This window comes from Ochotona princeps, chromosome 14 (assembly GCF_030435755.1).
Source record: "Ochotona princeps isolate mOchPri1 chromosome 14, mOchPri1.hap1, whole genome shotgun sequence".
In the NCBI taxonomy this organism is placed as follows: Eukaryota; Metazoa; Chordata; class Mammalia; order Lagomorpha; family Ochotonidae; genus Ochotona; species Ochotona princeps.
Genome location: NC_080845.1, coordinates 31,159,286 through 31,180,185, shown reverse-complemented (window position 1 = coordinate 31,180,185; position 20,900 = coordinate 31,159,286). Strand labels below are relative to the sequence as shown.

Sequence of the window (20,900 nt, the reverse complement as noted above, 5' to 3'; positions counted from 1 at the left end):
TTGGTCCTGAGACCAGTGAACCCAAATTGAGGGTTAGTTGTAATGGGGAGCTGAAAAGGCAAATTAAGATGAGGAAACATGAATGAAGAGAGATAAATAATATCATTATTAAATAACACAAGGAATATTTTTTTAAAGATGTGTTTTGTTTTTATTTCAAAGTCAGATTTACAGAGAGGAGGAGAGACAGAGAGGAAGTTATTCTCCGATGGTTCACTCCCCAAGCTGCAGCAACAGCTGGAGCTGCGCCAATCCGAAGCCAGGAGCCAAGAGCTTCTTCTGGGTCTCCCAGGCAGGTGCAGGGTCCCAAGACTTTGGGCCATCCTCAATTGCTTTCCCAGGACACAAGCAGGGTGCTGGATGGGAAGTGGGGCTGCTGGGATTAGAACTGGCGCCCATATGGGATCCCGGGGCATGCGAGGACTTTAACCACTGTACTATCGTGCTGGGTCCAGAAGAAATATTTGCTTTTCCACTACTCTTAGATTTCCTAATGAGGTCTCTGGTAGAAGAATTCACCCTGAGTGAGTTCCTGAGCCCTCCTCTATGAGGTCAGTGGTTCAGAGTGACCAGCTTGATCCCAGTGTGTAATGGAAGACAATTTTTCTTTTATCAATTGCTATTTCATAGCTTGTATGTTCTAAGACTTATACTTAAAGAATTGTGAATGCTGTGATTGGCTTTGTTTTAAATTTAATAAATCAGATATGCTTGTTCTTAAATGTTATTTATTTGGAGGAAAGTGAAGGCAGAATAACATCACACAACTACGTAAAAGATTCTTTGAAGCTGGATTGTACATATCTGTAAAGATGATCTTTTAAAAGCTCAAATCACCTAACCAACTTGTAATTTAGCTGTGATTAAAAGCCAAAGTCATCTCAATTCAGCAAGGGTGTACTTAATTACACTTGCTTTTTTTGATTGTGAGTGATATAATCTAATAACACACAGGTCCTGAATATCCAGTTAGCTTTAGATGAGGAGTTTTTGTCTTGTTTGCTTCTTCTTTTCTCTTATATTCCTTACGTTAGATGTCAGTAACAGATGAACAGTAGTTACACTTGATCTAAGCCATGAGTCTGAGAAGGAATGTGAACAGTAATCTGAGAGCTCTAAAAGCACTAATCCTAGTCTGGCCTCTGCTTTTGACTTGCTCTGTGACCTGGGGCAGATATTATTCTCCTGTCTTTCCCCAGCTAAGCAAGCAGTCTCTGCAACCATGAAACGGCAGATAGATTCCCAGAATCTGGTCCCAAGAGGGCCACCTAAGAGCCATCTGTGAAACCTTGTGCTATATTCCACCTCCACATTCTGATTCTGTAGTGTAGGGCAGAAGGCCAGCGTATGGCCACTTTTGAGAACAAAGAGAATTGTTTGGGTCCTTTGAACGCTCAGGTGCGATGGTGAGAGGACACGTATGTTTTCTTAATTGTCCTTTGTTGGGTCATTTTTTGGAAAGTGTTTTATATACTACAAGAAGTAACAGAAATATACATTATAGTGTTTTCCCAAAACATGTTGACATAGCTTTACATAAACTTGCTTTGCTATAATGTTTTCAGATTGTAGCTTGGGGTAGCCGTCTTGATCTCCAGTATGTGTTAGAAGATGGTTTCCCTTTTACCAGGTTAATTTCATAGCTTCTGGGATTTCAGCCTTGAACTTAGAGAAAAATTAGTTTGATACCCTGTGATCCATGTAATCTAAAATGGAATAAAATTAGAAATTCTGCCTGGTGGTTAATGTCTGTTTATTTGTTTTTCTTTAATTACAGAATGCTCTTTTCAGTTGCATTAGCAGAAATGAAAGTAAGTATATTGTCAATGATCATACAAGCAGTTCAAAGAGAAAAACACTGTTTACAGAACATGATTAGCTGTTATAAACATTGCCGATGTTTGTAGCTTTCTGATGTTAGTAAGGCATCTGAAGGCATGTGCCCAGCAAGATTCTGATTGGCTCTTTTCTCTGAGATGTTCATTCATGTATCCCAACGATTCCCATGTCCTAGTTACAGATCTCTAAAGCAGAAAGTAGAGCTAAAGGGATAGAGGAAGATGCAGCCCAATAAACAGGATTATTTTCAAAATGCCTGTATGAAAAGACCTCTAGGACATGGCAGGATTTGAAATGGAGTCACCAGTCACCTTGCTTTCTGAGCAGGGAGGGACTTCAGAGAGCTGCTAGCTGAGCAGGTCTTGAAGGACAGGGCGAGACTGACAAAGCACGTTCCAGTTAGCCATGACAAACACTTCCTAGGAACAAACATTTAGATTAGCTTGGAGGGAGTATATCTAGGTGTCACTACTTCTGCCCTTTCAGATTGGGGCTTAGTTCAAGGTTTCCCCAAGTCACAGACACATAATCTTATGTCCTCCTATACGGGGAGAAAACCAGTCTATTAAAGAAATCAAAACAGGTGTCCCATCCTCTTGTCTGTTCTAGTCTCACCATTGCCCCCACCACCACTGCCCCCAGTTTATTCTTACTGAGATTTGCAGCAATAAATGTAATGTAATGGGGAATGAATTCTTCAGCAATAGTCATGGCAAGTTTGTACTAATTTCAGGCCAAACACTGATGGAGCAGGTGTTTGGCCTTTTGGTTAGGATGCCTGCATCCCATCTGGCAGTCCCTGGGTTCAGTCTCTGGCTCCAGCCTCTTGCTCTTGCAGACCCTGGGAGGCAGTGGTGATGGCTTAAGTAATCAGAGTCCTTCCGTCTATATGGGAGACACGGATTGAGTTCCCAGATCCCGGCCCCAATCCATCCAAACTTTATCATTACAGGCACTTGGGGAGTGAAGTAACAGATGGAATCTCTCTTTTTTTTTCTCTCCCTTTCTCTGCCTCTCAAAAACAAACTTAAACATTCACTTAGTATAATAAATATGAAGCAGTTTACTAGCCCAGGAAACTGAAGCTTGTCCTGTGTCACGTTCATTTGTGTATGATTCTATCATTATGGTTATTTCTGGAAATCACCTGAATTTCCTACTCATTGATCTATGAAATTCATCAGAAACCTAATTCTGATTCCTCCATATCCATCTCTACTAATGATCAGGATTATCCTGTCTGCCTTTCTCGTCACACCTCCAAATGCCCTAATAGTGTCAGCGGGAGGTCTCTCATTTTCCTCCATTATGAATATAAGCCCTACATCTGAAACCTGAGCTGTTCATCTGACTCTCCGAGATAATTTAAATGGCAGTTCACTGCATCTGTTTCCTTAAATGCACAAATCCAGAGTAAGGGATTTGTCAAACTTATGATCCTGATATCTGTTGGTTTTATTGGTCCTGGTTTATAAACATGAGGCATGTAAAGCTTTATTGTATCTTGGTTGTGTTTGCTGTGCTTTGCTTATCAAAATCTAGCAGAAAAAAAAGTGTCAGTGGTTCACAACTTGGGCACTCTTGGCACTGGGGAGGGTCTTTGTTGTGAGACCCGCCCCCGTGAGCATTGCAGGACATTTAGAAGCCCTGACCCCCATACTTTAAGGGTCAACACAAGTCCCCAAGTTCTTGTGGTCACCAGAAACACTTGCCCAGGCATCCAGACTCTCCCAGGGGAGCAGCGCTGCTGCGACTCAGCAGGGGCTTTCCCTCAGCAGGGAGCATATGGATGTGCCCTGAACTGTCCCTGCAGTGGAGCTGTCTTTAGGTCTTCTATGGCATGGCTTTATTTCTCAGAATCAGAAAGACATAGTGTTCATTACGATGGTAATTTCATGTTAACATTAATGTCCACATCATTGTCATCTCTCTCTTTTTTTATTTCTCCCCTCCTAGTGGGCTCAGTTTGTTGCAGTTACGCAGGTCATCACACAAACTGCCGAGAATACTGCCAAGCTATTTTTCGAACAGATTCTTCTCCTGGCCCGTCTCAGATCAAAGCAGTGGAAAATTATTGTGCTTCTATTAGTCCACAACTAATACACTGTGTGAACAATTATACCCAGTCTTACCCGATGAGGAACCCTACAGATAGTAAGTAAAGGGGATGTATTTCTCATCTTAATCTTTGATGAAAGACTTTATAAAAAGGAATCTATCCATTCCTATAGCTGTCTGTAATCTGGGTCCTTTGGGAAACACCAGAGTTCCTTTGGTGTTTAGGTTTGGCAGATTGGTCATGATTGTCACAGCTTAAAGGTGTCAAAGGTATGAGGATATGAGAATTCTCTAGTCTGGCAGTGGGAGAGTTCTTTAGTACAGATACTTTGGAGGGAAATTGGGTAAAGACCTTAGAATTTCAAATACATATCACAGCTTCTGGGTCTAGGAATTCCATTCCCCGCTGAACGCCCCGACTGGCGAGCAGAAGGCACCCTCTTGGCAGAGGCAGTGATCAGCCAGCAGGCTCCTGCACTAGGTCGTGGGACACCATGAAATGGCAGCAGCTCCAGGCACGCTTGACTCTCCACTTAACCCTATATGGTGAACACATCTTGCTGGTTCTGTCAAGAAAAGAAGTCTGTGTTCCCAGCTGACTTAGAGTCTAGATTGGAGGCCAGGCAGGGAGCCATACACTCCCCAGGGAGTGAGCAGCCTGCCACAGCCTGGGAAGTACGTTGCCAAGGCAGAGAACTCACAGGTAGCTGACATGGGAAAAGTTCTTCCCAAAGCTGGAGCAGCCTGGTGGCGCTGAGCAGAGCCTTAGCATGCTGTGTGTGTGGGAATTCTGTGGCTGCGTGGCAGGGTGCTGTACGTAGCTAGATCTTGGGCACATGGATCATTTGCTCAAATCTCTCATGTGATACTTGTGCTGGCATGGGGGTTTTAGCTACCATATCATAACTGCGGGCATCAGTCACCCTAAAAGAGATGAGGGGAGGTTGTGTTTACACTGACAATCAGGGGCATTGACTCCCCTGTGAGGACAACGAAGGTGACACCACACCCACCACACCAGACCTAAGTAGCCCCTGGACTCCCGTGCCACCCATGAGCACTGAGCAGAGTGCACTGCCCACTCCCAGCACACACCCCTGGATATCCGCTAAAGGAGCAGCTGCTCCATTAAGCCACGGGCGAGTTCAAAGATAAAAACCATCAAAGAAAACCCACAAGTCCGTAAGAATAAAAGGAGATCGCATGAACAACACAAACAAGGAGGACAATGTGAGTTCCCAAAGGAACACAAAAACAATTAGATTTTAGAGTGAAGAGACTGAGGAATTGCTGACAAAGAATTTAAAATCATAAGGCCACTCAAAACCAATGAGAAGCAAATGCAGGAATTACGAAAATCAAAAAAATTTTTAAAAAGTGTTCAAAATTTATAGGACACTATTGAATGACCTAACGTGCTTAAGACTTCCTGAAGGCATGTAGAAAGAGAGTGGGTTGGAAAGCCTGTCCAGTGAAATAATAATGAAATCAGAAAGAAAGGGATATTAATGTATAGAAAGCACATAGAACTCCTAACAGGCATGACCAGAAAAGATCTACACCAAAACCCAAGATAATCAAACTTTCCAGTAACAAAACAATTGTAAAATGAGAAAAGACAGATTCATTTCACAAGATTTGCAGTCAGACTTAGAACTGATATCAGAAACATAGGCTAGAAGAGACATAGTCCAGGTTTGGGTCCAGCGTGGTAGCCTAGTGGCTAAAGTCCTCACCTTGACCACGCTGGGATTCCATATGGGTACCGGTTCTAATCCTGGAAGCCCCACTTCCCATCCAGCTGCTTGCTTGTAGCCTTGGAAAGCAGTTGGGAACGGCCCAATGCTTTGGGACCCTGCACCTACGTGGGAGACCTGGAGGAGGTTCCTGGCTCCTGGCTTCGGATCAGCTCAGCTCTGACCCTTGCAGCCACTTGGGGAGTGAATTTGTGGAAGGAATGTTTTCCTCTCTGTCTCTCTTCTTTGTATATCTGACTTTCCAATAAAAAATGAATCTTAAAAAAGAGAGAGAGAGAAAGAATACTATACCCAGAAAAGCTCACATTTTATACGTGAAGGTAAAATAAAGACATTCCAAAACAGAAATTGAAAGAATTTTCAGCCACCCAACCAGCTCTACAGATGATGCTTGAGGATGTGCTACACATAGAAATAGAGAATTATAATTGCTGTAATGAAAGAAGATCAAGGTAATTTCCTAGTAAAGCTGCAAAGGAAATCTGAAGCAAACAATGAGAATATTTAGGTTACAATGGTGGGTCCAAACCGTCTTCTTTCAAGAATAACCCTTGATACACATGGTCTAAACTCTGCAATTGAAAAACCAAAATTAAAAACAAGACTGTTGCCTGCAAAAAATGCACCTCGCCAACAAAGATACACACAGATGGAAAGTGAAGCGATGGAAAAATATGTTCCACACCACATAAAGGAAAAATAAGCAGGTATAGCCATTCTAATATCAGGTAAAATAGACTTTAATACAAAAACTATTAAAAGATGAATTATGAGTAAAGATCAATTCAGCAGGAAGAAGTGACTATACGGAAATGTTTATGCACTCAATGCCAGGGCACCAGGCTTGTTTGTTTGTTTGTTTGTTTGTTTTCTTTAAATAATCTTACTTAGTTGATTAGGGTACAAAGGGTCGAGGGCTACAGGAAAGTGGGTAAGACCATTGTTTCCACACTAATTTCATCACTTTTTTTCCCCTGTATCTGGGGTCAGGGGAGAAACAAAGGGAGAAGCCCCACCCAGCCTCCCACCCATCCCAGGTCCCCGATGTGTGGCACACTCCAAGGTTCCTGCTCAAGCAGTTTTGATAGTTCAACAGTTCTGAATTGCTGCCAATCTCTGCATTCCAAGCACAATGAAATCTATTCAGAATCCATTGCCTGACATAGTCTCTTCATGGTTGGGGTTCTGAGATCAGCAGTTCAGTTGGAGGGATCTCCAAAGAAACTTCATCTGAGGTGATCCCAGACCTGATTCTTGTGTGTGCTTGCCAGTACAGGGTCTGGCACGGTCCGTCACCCCAATCAGCTTACACTCATGCTGGTTGTTGCAATTGCTGGGTCAGTTCTGTTTCCAGCCCTGTCTTCCACGTGAACTGATGGGTGTTGTAGTCCACCCTGATCCTGCTGACTTCATGCTTGGCCCTCACGCAAACCAGTGGGAGCTGCAGCCTGGTTGGGGCAACTCCCAGTAACCCCCACCAGGTAGGGCACCTGGCTTTTTAAAACAATTGGTTGGGCTCGGCAGCATGGCCTAGTGGCTAAGGTCCTCGCCTTGATCCCATATGGCCGCTGGTTCTAATCCCGGCAGCTCCACTTCCTCTCTATCTCTCCTCCTCTCAGTATATCTAACTTTGTAATACAAATAAAATAAATCTTTAAATAAAAAAAAAAAACAATTGGTAATGGAGCTTAAGAGATACATAGACCCCAGTACAATAATAGTAGGAGATTTCAGCATCCACTGTCATCAATGGACAGATCAACTAGACAGAAACTCAGCAAAGAAGCAATAAAACTAATCCGTACCATGGATTAAATGGGTCTAGCTGATATGTAGAGAACATCCCACAGATGCAGAATAAACATTCTTTTCCATAAACTGGTATATTATTTGAGTTATAACATGTTTAGCTTATCTATCAGCTGATCTGTCTTTGAAAAGAAGGTAAAAATAAGAGAACTTTCTAGTAAAGCTACAAAGAAAAGAATGGTATTTGTGTTTCTTGCCATATTTCTTTCAAGTCAAGTGCATAAATGCTTTTAGCATTTGTTACTAGTGACAAATAAATGTACTTTGAGCTACATGACCTTTTCCCAAGAGTATAAAAGACCTCTCACAGGAGTGCTTCAGTAGGTGTAGGATGGCCTTTTACTTTTGTAAGGATGGTGTTATAGAGCACATGACGAGAGAATAGTGAATTCTGTTAACAGATGCCTTGTCAGTTTTAGCTCCTCACCTGTTTGCTGCACTGTGGAGAAATAAGAGAAATAGGTAGGCCCTGCAGATATTGACTGAATTGCTAATAGTTTCTGCACTACTGCCCTGTTCTTATCTTCTGAACATGGCATTAGATAAAGCCAACTAATTAAACCACTCATATTCTGAAAATGTAGGTTTATATTGCTGTGACAGAGCTGAAGACCATGCTTGCCAAACTGCCTGCAAGAGAATTCTGATGTCTAAGAAAACAGAGATGGAAATTGTTGATGGTCTCATCGAGGGTTGTAAGACCCAGCCATTGCCACAAGATCCTCTCTGGCAGTGTTTCCTAGAGAGCTCGCAGTCTGTTCACCCCGGAGTCACCGTACATCCACCCCCCTCAACAGGCCTGGATGGGGCCAAGTTACATTGTTGTTCTAAGGCAAACACCTCAACATGTAGGTCAGTATCTCATTTTCCTGAATTAAAAGCAGTAGAAAAAAGCTAAACTTAGCAAATATGTGTCATTCTTGTGTTTTATAGACTTAGCATTTAGAAGAGATATTATCTTTCATCTAGTTAATTGTTCCTGAGTATGTTATAGATATGGAAGTTTAGTATTGATAAGGCAATAAATAAGCATGATGAAGTGTGAATTCTGCCATGGCATGGGTTTTCAAGTAAGCTCATGATTTAGAAGAGGTTTTGATCTGACATCTAATAAATATTCTCTTTATTGTGAAACTTGGAACATTTATGTATTAGTGGATAGCCTGGGTTAGCATTTACAACCAAAGTTAGATAGCAGTGTGTTAGCATTCGTTTGGGTGATACACTTAGGGATGAAAAACAGACAATTCAAATATAGGATAGAGAAAACACCACCTAGGGACAAGAATAAATGGAGGTAATTGAGATCAGATTAAACAAGTTTGCTATATTAGAGAGATTTTGGGTGAAACCACTTATAGGACATCCCAAAATAAGTAAAATGAGTATGAGATACCAGGAATGAAACTATATTTACTGTGGTTTGTAAACTGAATAAACCTTAAGCAGAATATGTGCCTTGAATAGATCATCAAACTTTACCAAAGGCGGAAAATAATCTGAAAATTATTTGGAGTAAATTCACAAAAGGGCTTAGAGGGAAAATCAGTTAGGCCTAGAAATAAAGCTGTTGGGTTGCTAATAGAAGTTGGTAAATGGATTGGTGGAAGGGATGCTGAGTACATCTTTGAAGGGCCACAAAAAGAGTTTTCTTTAAGCGTAACAAAAGGTCAGAAAATGCAGTGGGGAAATAATTGTTCTAGGAACTAAATATTTATAAGTACTGTAATCAAACACTAAATTTAGTACAGAACTTTCTGCCCATCGTGCAAAAAGAGAAGAATGATAAAAGAAAAAAGAAGAAGAAGAAACCATGCAAGAGATGGGTTTTTTCTGACCCTATGTTCTAGGAAATGATTATCTTTTAAACTTTTTGCGGCGTATTTTTCCAAAGTATGTCAGTCATAAGGTTCAAGTTTTATGCAAGTCAAATATTTGTCATTCAGCTCATATCTGTTTCTGCATTTGTGTTTTTGTTTCAGGGAACTGTGCACTAAACTTTATAGCATGAGCTGGGGCAATACACAAAGCTGGCAAGAGTTTGATCGCTTTTGTGAATATAATCCAGTAGAGGTGTCCATGTTGACCTGTTTAGCGGATGTCCGGGAACCTTGCCAGTTGGGCTGTAGAAATCTTACTTACTGTACTAATTTTAACAACAGGTAAGACTAAATCGTTGTAGATGGAATGAAAATGTTTTATTATTAATTATCTGGTTCTTATTTGAGAACAGCACTTCACTCTGATTTTATTCCTGCTGGGTTAAAAGGCAGTTGTAACTGTTTTATTATTTCATTTTTAGTTTTAAATATTTAGTCATTTGTTTATATATATTTGAAAGGCCGAGCAACAGAGCGAGCTTGAGAGAGCTTTCATCTGCTGGTTTACTGCCCCAAATACCTACAGAAGCCAGGACAGGGCCAGGCCCAAACCAGCAGCTTGGAATCCTATCCTGATCCTTGACAGGTGAATGGTGCCACTAACTTAAACCATCGCCTGCTGCCTTCTGAGTTGCGTTAGCAAGAAACTGAATCAGAAGCAGAGGTAGGATGCAATCTCAGGTATAGATCAATCCCAGATATAGGATGCAGGCAACGCAGGTGGTGGTGTAACACCTTGTGCCTCAGTGCGCCCGCTCCATGATGTCATGATATTCCAGCTGGTAAATCACTTCAGGGAAAATAAACACTATTACAAAGTCTCTTCTAATGTAGAGGTACTACAAACTTGTGCAATTCAAAGAATCAGTTTTCTCTTCCTTCTGTTACACTCAAGTGGAAACAACCTTTGTAGAATAAATCATTATTAACGTTTTATTCATCCAGGTGTCTTTCTGATATCAGTTTACTCAAAGTCTTCCAGATTGGTCGAAGTTACTCCTAGGTGGGTCCCCTGTTGCTTTCAAAATAATTTCTTTGGTCATTGCCAAGGCTTTTAGAATGCAGTTTCTCATTTTGATATGGACATTGCCATAAAAAAAGTTTCCTACCAGGCTTTTGGGAAGCCTATTGGGAAAATTTTTGCATTTTTTCCTAATAATTACACAATCAGTTTCAAAATTCTTACCACAGTGCATGCCCACAATAGTGGTAACCACCACCTAGTGCATTGTAACTTTTATAGATTATTAGTAGCCAGTTGTACGTCTGAGAAATAACTCTTGAACTTCTGATCGTCATGTCACTACTCGGTAGGGCTGATTAGACAACCATGGCTTAAACATCAGCTTGTTCCAAAGGACTTGAAGATTTGAGAGGAAATGATTCAGATGGAGAGTGGGAGGAATTGCAACATGGGAAATTCCTTAAATGAAAATTTATTTAAATAATTTTACATATTGTGATACAACATATTTTTTAAAGATTTATTTTATTTTCATTACAAAGTCAGATATTCGAAGAGGAGGAGAGACAGAGAGGAAGATCTTTCCTCCATTGATTCACTCCCCAAGTGAACACAACAGCTGGTACTGTGCACGCCGATCCGAAGCCAGGAGCCAGGAACTTCCTCCAGGTCTCCCACATGGGTGCAGGGTCCCAAGGCTTTGGGCCGTCCTCTACTGCTTTCCCAGGCCACAAACAGGGAGCTGGATGGGAAGTGGAGCTTCTGGGATTAGAACCGGCGCCCATATGGGATCCCGGCGCGTTCAAGGCGAGAACTTTAGCCGCTAGGCCATGGCGCCGGGCCTGATACAATATTAAAAAGTAAACTTTGCATTGGTTTAAAAACAATTTATTTGCAGAAACATTCAAGTAAGTATTTTCCTGATATGTCACATGTAGTAGGAAAAATGACTGGCCAAGAACCAAACCTGGTTGCATATTCACATCTAATGGCTGAAGAAACGACAAAGGCACATCCAGAAGCATGCAGCGAGAGTGCTTCCTGTTGGGGAACCCAGAGAGAAAGAGTTTCTGAAGCATGGGACAGGTTCTGTGGTCTGCAGCCCACTGCTGGAGAGGGCAGAAGAGACACATTCGGCTGGCCCAGAAGGAAGTTCTAGAGATTTTAATCAGACGATGTTTACCTCAAACTAACCCACATCCTGTCCATTAAAAGTATTCAGATTATTACTTTGAGTAGGAAAATTGAGATGTCTTTACAACTGATGATAGTTTGTTAGCCAATAAAGATTTGGTTCTGAGATCAAGTCAGTTTGAACTCTGTGACATGTTTGAAGTTAACCTTGAGCATATGGTTCTGGTTTCTGATAATAGTGGAGTAGCCTGTATCAGAATAACACCCCTGAAAATAATACCCCTGCATAAAATAGAAAAGAGCAGTTGCATTTGAAGGCATTGAAAAGCAATCAAAAGCTGAAGGGGTGGCATTGCTTCAAAGACAGCAACCTCACCGAACAAGAGCCACATTCATTCACTTTTCCCTTATGGACACTCTCAGTGCCCGCTAGTGGGGGAAAGCACTGAAGCAAAAAGCAGCAGCTGTAGGCTCAGGAGCTGGAGATCAGAGTTCAGGGCTGCCACAAAGGCTGGATGTCCGAGGGGAAAATTGCCCAAAGGAAGGACACAGAAAAGGAGAAACTCTGAGATCCATAGGTGAACACCCCATGAATCCTTACCCAGCTCCTCGGTGTCACTACAAGGACCCTGAGGTAAGCAGGGGCTGGAAGGCTAAAGTAAGATGAATACAGATTTTAGCAGCTGCCTTTTGCTGGGCTGATTGGAATTCAAATCATGCTAATAAACGCCTGGAGCTTTTCAGTGAAACCGTACAAGGGCCACACCTTGGGGGTAAAGATCACATCCAAGGATTAAAACCGACAACTGAAACCATTCCTCCTCAAGAGGCAAGGTATTTGCGAATTATTTGACTGCTTGCTAAAATGAACATTCTTCTAAAGAAGATGAGCTAAAATCCTGAATCCCACACATGCATAGTGTTTATTATATAACAGAAACTACCAGAAATGAGAAAAAGAGCCAACAGCTTAGCCAGATACTGGAATTAGCAGATAAGGGCTTTAAAGCAATTATGATGAACATGCTAAAAGGCCTAGAGGTAGAGAAGTGAGACAGGAGAAGGCTTGGAGAGTTCAAGGAGAGACGAAAACGCACACACACACAATTATGTAGAAATTTGAGAAATGAAAATATATAAAATAAAAAATGTATTGAAAGGAATGAACAACAGGTTGGTTACATCATAAGATCAGTAATCTCAAAAGATAGCTCAGTAGAACTTAGCTGAACTGGAGTACAAAGAGAGTAAGTGATGTAACATATATAGTTGGACTCTGGAAGGAAAGAAAACAATCAGAATAATCAACTAACCATTGGCTGAAAGTTTTTCAAATTTGACCAAATACAGTAACCCACATCTTGGGTAGGCTTAGCAAATCCCTATCAGATAAATACAAAGAAAACCCACATCTAGTACTATATAGTCAAACTGTTGAAAGCTAAATATTAAAAGAGAATCATTTAAAGAGAAATATTAAAATCAGCCGAAGGGGAGCAGGCATGTGTTGCACAGGTACGATGACTTTTGGGATGTCCACATACTGTATTGGAGCGCCTAGGTCTGAGTCCCATCTCTGTTCCCAGTTACAGCTTCCGGGGGGGAGGCCTTGATTGAGTTACTGACTCATGGCTTCAGCCCAGCCAGGCCCAAGCTGCTAGAGTCTTTAGGAAGCTGAATTAGTGCACGGAAGACCTCTATCTCTATGTCTCTCTGCCTTTCAAATAAAAATCAAAATAAATAAATTTAAAATGTTCTTAAAAATCAACTGCAGAGTAAGTAAAATGTTATATCTAATGGAATCACAGTAAATAGGACAGCTGTCTTCTAGAAACAATAGAGGATTACTAACTCTAAACTGGAATCCCTAAAGGTTTGAGAAAACAATTCCTTTCAGACAAGAATCTTTTGTTAAAGATTTATTTATTTATTTTTAAAGATTTATTTATTTTTATTACAAAGTCAGATATACAGAGAGGAGGAGAGACAGGAAGATCTTCCATCTGATGATTCACTCCCCAAGTGAGCGCAATGGCTGGTGCTGAGCCGATCCGAAGCCAGGAATCTGAAACCTCTTCCGGGTCTCCCACGTGGGTACAGAGTCCCAAATCTTTGGGCCATCCTCGACTGCTTTTCCAGGCCACAAGCAGGGAGCTGGATGGGAAGTGGAGCTGTCGGTATTAGAGCCGGCGCCAATATGGGATCCCAGGGCGTTCAAGGTGAGGACTTTAGCCGCCAGACCACGCCACCGGGCCCTCAGACAAGAATCTTAACTTTACTGATCCTCTGCCTGCATGTACTGGAATCCCATTTGAGCACTGGTTCGTATCCAGCTGCTCCATTTCCCATCCACAAACTGACAAAACATGTTTGTAGTACATACATCTATTGAAGGACTTATATCTAAAATATATAAAGAACTTTTAAAGCTCAATACTTTTTACAGATTTATTTGTTTTTATTGTAAAGCCAGATATACAGAGAGGAGAGACAGAGAGGGAGATCTTCCTTCCACAGATTCACTCTCCAAGTGGCCATGGTGGCTAGAGCTGAGCCAATTTGAAGTCAGGAGCCAGGAGCCTCTTCCGGGTCTCCCACACGGGTGCAGGGTCCCAAAGCCTTGGGCCGTCCTTGCCTGCTTTCCCAGGCCACAAGCAGGGAGCTGGATGGGAAGTGGGGCGACTAGGATACGAACCAGTGCCCATTATAACTCAATACTCATTTAAAAATATTTATTTTCTTTTTGTTTAAAGGCAGAGTTATACAGGGACAGAGAACTTTCACTGATTCACTGTCCAGTTAGCTACAATGGCCAGAGCTGGCCTGATCTGAAGTCGGGAGCCAGAATGTCCTCTGGGCTTCCCACATGGATACAGGAGCCCAGAAACGTAGGCCATCCTCCGCTGATTTCTCAGGCCATAAGCAGGGAGCTGAATCTCAAATAGAGTAGCCAGGATACCAGTCCATGCCCATGTGGGGACTGCTGGCACTACAAGTGGAAGTTTAGCCTACTATACCACATCACCAGCCCCAACTCAGTACTTTTCAAAGCAACGTATCTGATGACCAATGATCAGATGAAAGGATGTTCGGTATCATTAGTCATCAGTGAAATGTGAATCCAATAAGTGCTTCTACACACTAATACAATGGCTTGAACTAAAAGGACTTAAGCATGTAAAATATCTGGGATTTTCATACATTGCTTGTTGGTGAGAGTGTAACATGCATAACCACCTTGGAAAACGGTTTGGTGTTATTTTAGAGAGTTAACCCACCTTGTGACCCAACAGTGCTACTCCTAGGCACGGAAGCCGCCTTGGTGGCTACAAGCAGGTGAATGGATAAACCAGCATTTCTCAATGCATGGTGTGTAGTTTCCAGCACTCCTTTACTGGGGGTTCATGAGATCAAAAGCATTTTCATGACAGCACTAAGGTGTCATTTACCTGGCTTGCTTTCATTCTCACAGGAGTGAATGTTGGGCCCGGCGGCGTGGCCTAGCGGCTAAAGTCCTCACCTTGAACGCCCCAGGATCCCATATGGGCGCCGGTTCTAATCCTGGCGGCTCCACTTCCCATCCAGCTCCCTGCTTGTGGCCTGGGAAAGCAGTCGAGCACAGCCCAAGGCTTTGGGACCCTGCACCCGCGTGGGAGACCCGAAAGAGGTTCCTGGTTTCCGGCATCGGATCGGTTTAGCACCGGCCCGTTGTTGGCTCACTTGGGGAGTGAAACATCGGATGGAAGATCTTCCTCTCTGTCTCTCCTCCTCTCTGTATATCTGACTTTGTAATAAAAATAAATCTTTAAAAAAAAAAAAGAACCTCCTAAAGAATACTGTAAGTTCAATTTAAAAAAAAAAAAAGTGAATGTTAGAGTTTTCTAGACAGTTCTCTAAGTTGCTTCAAATATAGAAGCAGAGGTGAAAACCCAGCTCTCTTATTAAGCCAGATATTAAAGAGATTTCACAAAACTGAAAAATAAACCTACTCTTCAAATTTTGGTTTGTAAAATACAGTTATTTTTCATCATACACTCACTTGTAATGAGCCTATTATAATTTTAAATAAATGAATAACCACTTTAAAATCAGTATTTTAATTTCTAATCTAAATATTGATGAAGTTCTTAAATCAATTATGCTTCAATTTTTAAAACTTAGACTTATTAGTTGGTGAATTGAAGGAAAAGGGACCCTCTGGATATGATAGTCCTGCCCAGCACATTTTGAAATTTCAAGCTGTCTTACAAAACTGTGCATCCAAAAAGAAGGCATGCAGTCAGTCTTCGTGCTGGTGTCTTGAATCTTCATAAAATCAGGCCATATCCTTCGATGAGCTGTATATGCTTTCCTCGTCAAGAAAACCGAAAGTGTATGTTAGGAGTTTACACATTACTTGACCCTAGAAAATATTTGCCTCCTGATCCCTTCTGGCCTTTCTTCTCTTCAGGCCAACAGAACTTTTCAGGAGCTGTAATGCACAGTCGGATCAAGGAGCCATGAACGACATGAAGCTGTGGGAGAAAGGAAGCATCAAGATGCCATTCATCAGCATCCCTGTTCTTGATATTAAGAAATGCCAGCCAGAAATGTGGAAAGCGATAGCCTGTTCTCTGCAGATCAAACCTTGTCACAGTAAATCCCGGGGAAATATTATCTGCAAGTAAGTTTATTTTCTTGTGGCTCTTTGGTTTGGGTCCTGACCGCCCTTGCCTCGGAGTCCCTGTAGGATTTTCTCTCCCCCCACTTGCTTTGCTGCTCACCCCCACATTGCAGATCTTTGCTGCCCATACTCCGCTGCTTGAAGCCCCACCCCCCCAGTTCCCCTTGCCCACTGCGTGTCCCTGCTTTCTCCCAAATACCAGACATTCCTGTGGAGTCTTCCCGGATTTCTCCAGCTGTCCTTAATACATATTTTTTAGATTTACTTTTCTTATGAAACTTAATTTCAGAAACAATAAATTTATCAAGTGCCTTCAATGCACAATGCTACTTTTATGTTTTCACTTGAATGCTTGTCTTGCATTGTTAGACTTTATTCTCCTTAAACAGAAGTTCATTCTTCATTATGCCTTTGTGCCACTTTTCCTCTTTTTCTCCTCTATAGGGATTAGTATAATCTCACAGTAGGAATTCTCTGAATATTAGATGAGTAGAGGAATTGGTGAATATAACCCCCAAGGCTTGCTCCCCATAAAGAATTTTTAAATGTTTGCTTGGGAAATCTAGGAGAAAGGAAAAAGGAGCACTGCTACGGTGAGTGAAACAAAAAACTTTCACCTGCAGAACAGCCCGTGGCAGCTGGTCTTCAGACATATTTTTCCCCAAAGCCAAGTTCATATTTATCTCCTAAGTGTTAGTATGTGCCTGGGAGGGGATTTGATGAGTCGTTTCCGATTATTTCAAACTTAAGCAGAGTCTATATCTGCTCTGACATGACCTGGGGATGACCTGAGCAGAGGAGACAGTGAGCTACAACAACTGGGTGTCCAACAAGTGAAAAATGTATCAGCTGCTAGCACGGAAAACTTCAGGATCAAATCTCACTGAAGACAAAAAGAAAAAAAAAGTAGTGGGCTTTCCAGTTGTTACAGGCCAATGTTGATAACTGAATACTGATAATGTAATGTCGCTAACTAAAAGGCTGTTTAAAGAGGAGGGAAGGGGTAGAAAGGAAGCCAACGAGCATAAAGGATGTGTGATTTCTCAAAGAACACATCAGACTAGCTGCTGTAACTTCCTTTCAAAGATGGTGAAAAGCCACAGTGATGTAATAAGGCTAAAATTTTCTTACAACTTTATCAAACCTCATCTTATTACTTATAAAATGCATGGGGATCATGAGTATGTGTTACAAATTACAGAACAAAGCAGATACAAAAGGACTAAAAGACAAGTGACCTATTTATATGGTGTCCGTTTATATAAAACAATTTTTGGTTAAAATTTGACAAGGTTGTGAGTAGATACATTGCTGTGTCAGAAACACCAGTTATTTAGAAGTAGGCCTATACCCAAAGGTAGAAAAGCATTGCTAATGTACAAAAGTGTGTCCTACATCAAACTTTCGGAGATCTGCGGTTCCTCAACACAACCCCTGGTTTTAACCTGTGAGAGACTCGATAGCCGATCTTGCTGAAATCACAGGGCTAATTACTTTCCTGCTTTCCATGAGGGCTTTGTTCAGGTGATGAGTCAACAATTCGAGCAAAGTCTTTGAGCTCAGTAAGAGTTAGGACTTCTCCCAACTGCTCCACTGAGAATCACAGTTCTGTTTTCCATCTGACAACTGCATCACGTGAAATTAAGAAAACTCACTTCCTGGAGAGCTTCATAAGCAGAAGAGATACTGATGGAACAGTAGCCCTGGACCCTAAGTTCATGTGCATTTATTCTTTTCAAGATCAGATTGTGTGGATATTCTCAGGAAGTGTGGAGACCAGAGCAAATTCCCTGAAGACCACACAGCCGAGAGCATCTGTGAGCTCCTCTCACCTACAGACGACCTAGAGAGCTGCATACCTCTGGATACATACCTCAGTAAGCACCTGGCTTGTTTGTTTTTAGATTACAGATATTTCTCTGTCCTTGCTGGGTGGTTAGTTCTGTTTTTAGAAGGGTATTGTCTATTGAGAACAGGTGGCTCAAGGATGCCATCTCAGTGTGGTCCAAGAAAGACTTGCCACCTTAAAATACTTAAGCAGGAGGATTATTTTATCAGCCAAGAGGCATGAACTCTTGTCAGGCAGGAACTCTGAGCAGTGAATCAAGGACAAACATTCTCAGATACCATTGCTCTTTCCTTGCATCAAATAACCAGAAAGTGGAATTTCCCCTAGGGAGTATTCACCTTTTATTATCATCAGCTAAATGTGGACCTAAGCCAGGCATTGGCTTAGACGTTCCCCTTGATACTATTGACTAAAGAATGCTAGTGTGGGTTAGAACATGGAAATAGAGCTCGTGGCCACCACTTCTGCCTCTGTCCGCCAAGGAGAACTGCCAAGCACTGCAGCAGTGCATTGTTAGGTCAATGAGGGATCTTGGAGTCAAGTTTCTTGGCGGTGAGGTGACTGTGTTGTGGAAACCAGGGCATAACAAATACCAACTCTTGAGTAGTTAGCTTAAAGAGAGTGTTTAGGCTGCCACCAGAGGGCAGTGGTGCTGCAAGCTTAACTGCAAACTCCGCAACAGAGGTAAAAGAAAACCCCAGAACAGTTGATCCAGGGCTGCTATGGCATCTCCTCTTAGCTTTTCCCACACACACCGTTAGCACCTGGCTCTGTCATCAGGGTTACTTTATGTGCTGTTTGGTTGTAACACAGCTATAGGAGTTCTAGCCGCTGTATTTTAGCTCCAAATGGAGAAAAGCAAGGGGAGAGCAAACGGACATGAACAAACATTGGCCAGCTCATGTTGTAAGGAGAATTGGGAAAGATTACCTTCCTAACTGGGGCCATTTCCATTCTAGTAAATTTGGACATCTACTAATAAGTGGGGAAAGAAAATGGATGTAGACATGTAGCTGGTAGTATCTGACACATTTTTCTCCAGAGCAGCAGAGTGTCACACTTAATTTTTGTGACCAACAGAGCAAAAATGAGAGAGCATGACTAGCTCTCTGCATGTTTGAATAGGTCAGTGCCTCAGCTTTCATAACTTCAAGAGCCCTTATACTATGTCTGTGACTTGTAGAGACGGAGTCTGACCTAAAACCAACACAAAACTCATGTATTCACCTACACTATAGATGCTACAGAAGTCAGATATATTTGGATTTGTTTTAATTTTCAAATTTAAAAATTATTTATTTCATTTTTATTTGAAAGGCAGAGTTACAGAGAGAAAGAGAGACTGAGAGATCTCCCATCTGCTGGTTCACCCCCCAAATGGCCACAATGGCCAGAGCTGATCCGATATGAACCAGAAGCCAGGAGCTCTTCCTGGTCTGCTACGTGGGTGCCAGGGGCCCAAGAACTTGAGTCATTCTCCATTTCTTTCTCAGACTATAGTAGGGAGCCAAATCAAAAGTGAAACAGCCAGGACACCAATTGACATCCATATGGGATGCTGGTGCCAAAGGCGGAAGCATAGTACATTCCCCACCAGCCCCAGAAGTCAGATGTATTTGCAGAAGGAAGCTATTTCAGTGGGTCAACCATTAAGAAACATTGTTGTTTGAATGTTAGAATATTGTTTAGATGTCACATATATTGAGTATTACTGAGACTTCATTGATAGTGACTTCAAAAGTTAAACGTAATCATGGTGTGGAGTCCATATTATCAAGATAGATTCTTATCTGTGTTAAAACATGCTAAATTATCCCTTGTAGACAAAAGCACCTATTTGACCTACTTACCTAAAACACACACCTTCTATCCTGAATTGCTACTTATTGCTTATAATAAGTTCCTTTAGTAACATGAACACAGAATGTATGCATGTATGTATTGTCTATTTCTCTACCAAGTGTAAACTCTATGTTAGAGACTTGTCTGTTCTGTCCATCACTGTGTCTGCAGTACCTAGAACTTTGCTAGATATATTGGAGGTATCAGTAACAGGCAGATGAATTACTATGTGTACATTTATGCCAAATGCACCAATGAGGGATAACAGGAGTGTTTTAGTAGTTTCTCAGAATCAGGCTTTGTTGGGTGCTTATGAGCTCTCCCTTCATTCCAGCCAAAATTGATTCAGATCATTCTTTTCCTCTTTTAGGCTGGTTACATTAATCTGTTTGGGGTTCTTTCTTAGGACCAAGTACTCTAGGTAACATTGTGGAAGAAGTGACTCATCCCTGTAACCCTAATCCCTGCCCAGCCAATGAGCTCTGTGAAGTGAACCGGAAAGGCTGTCCCTCTGGAGACCCCTGCCTTCCATACTCTTGTGTCCAAGGTAAGTGGTAGGTGGGTGTGGCTGGGGAGGAGCATGGCCAGGTGCAGCTGGCGTTTCTTCCGGGGTGGGAACAAGTATCTTTGGAGTGAGATGGTAAGGGGTGTTATTTTCTGCATTGTTCCCTATAATGTTTGAGGCTTTCTCAATAGATGTGAGCAGAAAAAGACAAAGACACACAGAATTCTCAATGGTCATTTAAATTATAAATGAATAGTATCAACCTAAAACTTGGCTCCCATGGTGAACTATAGGGTTCTTGACTATAAAAGACGAACTTGAGCAGGCTTTTTGTATTTTTGTCTCATGCTGTAATGTTTGACAAAATGTACCAATGTTCTTATGATTCCTTTTCCTTGGGATATGGAGAAATGGCATACTCAGTAGAATGTACATTGATCTCCATCAGGTAGAATTTTTATAGTCTTATTCTGTGTCACTTGCTTTAGAAAACAGTTGTAAACCATTTTACTTTTATTATCTGCTTCCCAACTGAAACTGTGTCTCATATTAGCATTAATACTATAAGATATATCCTATTCAAGAAAATCTGTAGAGGGT

At 41.7% G+C, this 20,900-nt stretch overlaps 1 protein-coding gene and 1 non-coding gene across 3 annotated transcripts in view; both read left to right on the top strand.

The window, feature by feature from the left end:
• The window catches only part of RECK (reversion inducing cysteine rich protein with kazal motifs), a 71,751-nt gene that overhangs the window by 33,577 nt on the left and 17,274 nt on the right, over window positions 1–20,900 (top strand). For both annotated transcript variants that reach the window (XM_004580999.4, XM_058672484.1), the window contains 7 exons: window positions 1,778–1,811; window positions 3,796–3,993; window positions 8,048–8,315; window positions 9,446–9,625; window positions 15,892–16,104; window positions 17,845–17,981; window positions 20,202–20,342. In XM_004580999.4, the coding sequence (XP_004581056.2) occupies window positions 1,778–1,811; window positions 3,796–3,993; window positions 8,048–8,315; window positions 9,446–9,625; window positions 15,892–16,104; window positions 17,845–17,981; window positions 20,202–20,342 (1,171 nt within the window). The remainder of the gene's footprint in view (window positions 1–1,777; window positions 1,812–3,795; window positions 3,994–8,047; window positions 8,316–9,445; window positions 9,626–15,891; window positions 16,105–17,844; window positions 17,982–20,201; window positions 20,343–20,900) is intronic.
• LOC118759947 (small nucleolar RNA SNORA32) lies at window positions 10,380–10,483 on the top strand. The gene has a single exon (XR_004996485.1). It is a non-coding gene; the product is annotated as a small nucleolar RNA SNORA32 (small nucleolar RNA).